We start from the raw sequence: 4,470 nt of genomic DNA on the forward strand, positions 1-4,470 counted from the left end.
TCTCCCCCCCTCTCCCCCTCAATCCGTACCACTCTCTCCCCTTCCCTTTCTCTCAAAAGTCATCTCTCTCCCTCTCTCTCTCCCTCTCTCCCCCCTCTCTCTCCCCCTCTCTCCCCCTCAATCCATATCACTCTCACCTTCCCTTTCTCTCAAAAGTCATTTCTCTCCCTCTCTCTCTCAAAACCCACCTCTCTTTCTCATCCTTATCAAAGCCCATTTCTCTCTCGCCCTCTCAAAACGGCTCAAAAGGTGTGGAGTGAAATTTTACAACACAAATAATTAGGTTGGTCTAAAAAAATATTTTGAAGGGATATCATTCAATCCACTATTGTCCTTCCATACCTCTCTATCATGGAAAATGGTTAGATAATGGTCTCTATTTTGTATTATCTCTTCATCAACATCCTCTTACTCTCTTCATCAACATCCTCTTACTCTCATTTTTTATTTTTATTTTTATTTTTTATTTTTTATATTGCATATAGTTTACAATAAGGAAGAAAACTAATGAAACCATCTAGAGATCTTAAGAACAATGTCGTACGCATCTATTGGAGAGATATATCGAGAATTTGGATCATAGTTGAGGAGAAAATAAGAAAAACATGGTCATTACTGAACTTATAAGAAGCTTTTATTTATCGTTTTTGTAATTCATGATCGGGTTTTCCAATGATTGAGAATAATATTCCTTAGTGATTCATCGTTTTGCTAAATTTTGAATTCGAGACTAAACTATTAGACCCACTATACTCAATTGTAAATACTCTATGCTATTGTAATGAAACATATCATAGTATGAACTATTGATACTATTTTACTAAATATAAGAACCAAATAAATAATAATAATAAAAATGAGGAGAAAAATAACATTATTTTAGTTAAATTATGAGGACATATACTTTCAAAATTGTTCCAAACAAATTTATGTTAAATAAATCTTAAATCTTTTAAGATATATTATACACATTGCACATTTTGAAGTTCAAGAAACTATTACCCGCCAACATGAAAGAGAACTAACAAAATAATCTACTAAAATACGCTAGCCAATCCTTCACCGTACAAATAGGACGAGAACAATTTGACCGTACATAACTACATATTATAGCTTCGAACATGTTCTTCGACGTTCTTGATTCATGCTACGAAAAACCATTTTCAAACGAAAATGGAGACGATAATTAAGGAAATATATTCACAATATCTTGTTTTACCCTTCTCAAGCCAAATGCAGTCCCTTACTCACTCTTTATTATATCATCAAAGGCTTGTTTATGGCTAAGCCAACCACTCTAACTTGTACAAAGCTATTAGCTTTGGGTTGGTTGTATGGCTGTAGCCACCAGGCAAGCCTTTTTCTCCAAAAAAAAAAAGAGGAAGTAAAGGATAATTTAGTACTAAAGAAGTAAGATGGGATATATTAACTAAATAAACGGCCAACTTACTAGAGGTTCTTGAGGCTCTCGAGACTCTCGAGACTTCGGCTGTGAACCATGCACCTCCTACGATTTTGAAAATCCGTTTTCGACTATGAAAAGCTTGAAAAGTATTTTAAAAGTCATTCTAAACCACCCTACCACTAATCAACGGGCAATACCTGTTGTTGACCGTTCCTCTTCTTTTGTCCAGTTATCTAAATCTGCATCTCTCTCAGGTTTCTTGAAAGCTAAAATGGCCTCCCTGTCCAAGTTTGATCAGGTTGTTGAAGATTTGCTTGGTGTTTCTTCCCATTCAAATGAGCAACCATCACGCCTGCAGCATAAGCACCAACTTTGCACTTTTTACACCAAAACTTAAACTTCTTTTTCGCCGCAAGAAGGTCCTCAGTGGTAAAGTTTTGCCCAAACACAGCCTGGTTCTGTTGCAAATTCACAAGGTTCTGCAGGTTCTGGTTCTGTTGCAAATTCACAAGGTTCTGCAGGTTCTGGTTCTGTTGCGAATTCAAAAGGTTCTGCGGGTTCTGATTCTGTTGCGAATTCAAAAGGTTCTGCAAGTTCTGTTGCGTATTATCCTCGTTTTCGCCTGATTTCAAAAGGTTCTGCACGTTCTGTTCCTCATCCTCCTCTTCGTCACCCGATTCCAGAATGCTTTGCAGGTTTTGTTGCTTATTATCATCCTCTATTTCACCTGGATTCAGAAAGTTCTGCAGGTTAGGGTTATGCAGGCTCTGTTGATTATTATCCTCCCTGTCATCTGATTTCGGAAAGTTCTGCAGGTTCGGGTTATGCAGGATCTGTTGTTTATTATCCTCCCCATCATCTGATTTTGGAAAGTTCTGCAGGTTCGAGTTATGCAGGCTCTGTTGATTATTATCCTCCCTGTCATCTGATTTCGGAAAGTTCTGCAGGTTTGGGTTATGCACGCTCTGTTGCTTATTATTCTCACCATCATCTGATTTCGGAAAGTTCTGCAGGTTCGGTTGCTTATTATCCTCCATGTCATCTGATTTAAGAAAGTTCTGCAGGTTTTGGTTCTGGTTCTGCAGGTTCTCTTGCTTATCATCCTCTTTCTCACCTGATTTCAGAAGGTTCTCCAGGTTATTGTTCTGGTTCTGCTGGTTCTGTTGCTCATTATCCTCTTTGTCACCTGATTCCAGAAAGTTTGGAATTAATGCGTTCGTGACAAAACTACCTTCCGTTTTCTCACCTTGAAGAGTTTCTCCATCTTTCGACTCCTTTAGTTCGATTGCACCTGCAGAGCCAAACGTCTTCTCGAGCTTCATCCTTTTGTAAGATAATGGCTCGGGTGGTGCAGCCTGGAAAAGTTTGCTTGCATTTTGAGCCCTCAGACCAGCTTCTCTGCGCTTGTGCTTCTTGCCATGAAGGTGTTCATTAAAAACCTTTTCGTTTGTCACGGTAACTTGACACAGTGCACAACTCAACTCGCCCTTTGGAGTCTTCTTCATATAAGATGATTGGACGTTGTCGGAAGACGTTGATGCCATCTCAGCCTTTCTCTTTTCTCTGAATACATTTGGGTCGGGTTTTTCCTGCAGCAACATTCTCAAATCCATAGGAATGAACTCTTCTAATTTTGGACCATGTTTGAATTGATTTTCTAAATACTTAAGAACTTCTTTTCCTTGCACTTGAAAGAATATATTTTTAAACACTTCGTGCTTAAAAATACATTTTTCAGGTCTAGAAACAAGTTTTAAGTACTTAAAAAGTCATTCCAAGCATGCCCCTAATCCTTCTTAAGTTGTATTTATAAGGTGAAAGAAAATGAATATAGTTCTAACATGACTTTACAATATCATGAAATGAAGAACTAGAAAGATAGATTCAGCACATCACACACATGAACACTTCTTACAAAGGGCATTTGTTTTGTATGAACCGCAAAATTTCACCGAAATTAAGACATCAAAATCAGATTGCAAACCATTTGACATGAAGGAAGTTAGTTCACCTACAAAAAGATGTGTAATATCTTTCTAATTCGTAAATAATGCCATTATTTGAATTGTGATTGCCTAGAATTCCAACCATGTTTGATAATACAAAACTGATCATCAATCATACCTATATATTAGTACACAAGCGAATGGAAAACTACCTTTTTGTCCTAGTAAATTTAAATAAAAGTTCACATAAATATTTCTACAAGTTTGATTACTTATCTTCCAATATTACAGCCTGTTTTACCCAAAATTGGCAACCTTTAGAATCTAAATTGTCTGCTAGTTTTTACTAAATTGTTTAATCATATGATAACTAAAATTTGAGATACATATATATTTAGTCAGAATAAGTTCTTGAACCTTCAATTTTGTGTCTAATAAGTCATTAAAGCTTAATAAATGACTTGTAGATACTTAAACTTGCAGTTTTGTGCTCAATAGATCCTTGAATTTTCAATTTTATGTCGAGTAGGTCTTTGACCTATTCATGAATCTGCTAGATTCAGAAAATTGAAAATGTAGAGTCTATTTTGCATAAAGTTTAGGTTTACATCTAATACATAAATTAATTATAAAAAGGTTTGAATATATCAAAAACATATTCAATACAAATTGAAAGTTTAGGGACCTATAGACATTTTATAAGCTCAAGACCTTATTAGACACAAAATTGAAAGCTTGGAGAGCTAATAAACACCAAATTGAAAGTACAAAGCCCTATTAAACACTTTTGAAAGTTTAGAAACTAAATATACACAAATCTTAAAATCTTAAAATACTATTAAAACACTATTTAAAAGATAAAAAGTAAACGTAGACAAAACTTCAAATCAAACTATCAAATTTAAGAGCAGTTTGGAGATTTATTTGGCAATCAGTATTAGTTTTGAAATTTTTGATTCAGTGATTGGTAAATTCAAGTGCTTGTGTGGATTGAAATCCTTGGTCACAAATTCGTGATTATGAAAAGAATAACCAAATAATTTTCTCTAAGAAAATTGGTCTTTTGGGAACACAACAAGAAAAAAAAAAAAAAAAAAAAAAAAAAAAAAAAAAAAAAAA

The 4,470-nt window shown here is 35.0% G+C and overlaps 1 protein-coding gene across 7 annotated transcripts in view; it reads right to left on the reverse strand.

Moving 5' to 3' along the window:
- Nucleotides 1-1,022: 1,022 nt before the first annotated feature.
- LOC111493944 (zinc finger protein 830-like) overlaps nt 1,023-4,470 on the reverse strand; it is a 5,759-nt gene continuing 2,311 nt past the window's right edge. Inside the window, exons 3-4 of one of the 7 annotated variants that reach the window (XR_002720099.1) lie at nt 1,603-2,994; nt 1,023-1,363 (exon numbers count right to left, since the gene is read on the reverse strand). Coding sequence is in view for 5 of the 7 variants with exons in the window: in XM_023143880.1 (XP_022999648.1) it covers nt 1,672-2,994 (1,323 nt within the window). In the remaining 2 variants the exon portion in view is untranslated. Of the gene's footprint in view, nt 2,995-4,470 lie in introns of all 7 variants that reach the window. The other 6 variants (XR_002720098.1, XM_023143885.1, XM_023143884.1 and 3 more) reach the window with 6 other exon arrangements.

This window comes from Cucurbita maxima, unplaced genomic scaffold (genome assembly GCF_002738345.1).
Source record: "Cucurbita maxima cultivar Rimu unplaced genomic scaffold, Cmax_1.0 Cma_Scf00019, whole genome shotgun sequence".
NCBI classification, from domain to species: Eukaryota; Viridiplantae; Streptophyta; class Magnoliopsida; order Cucurbitales; family Cucurbitaceae; genus Cucurbita; species Cucurbita maxima.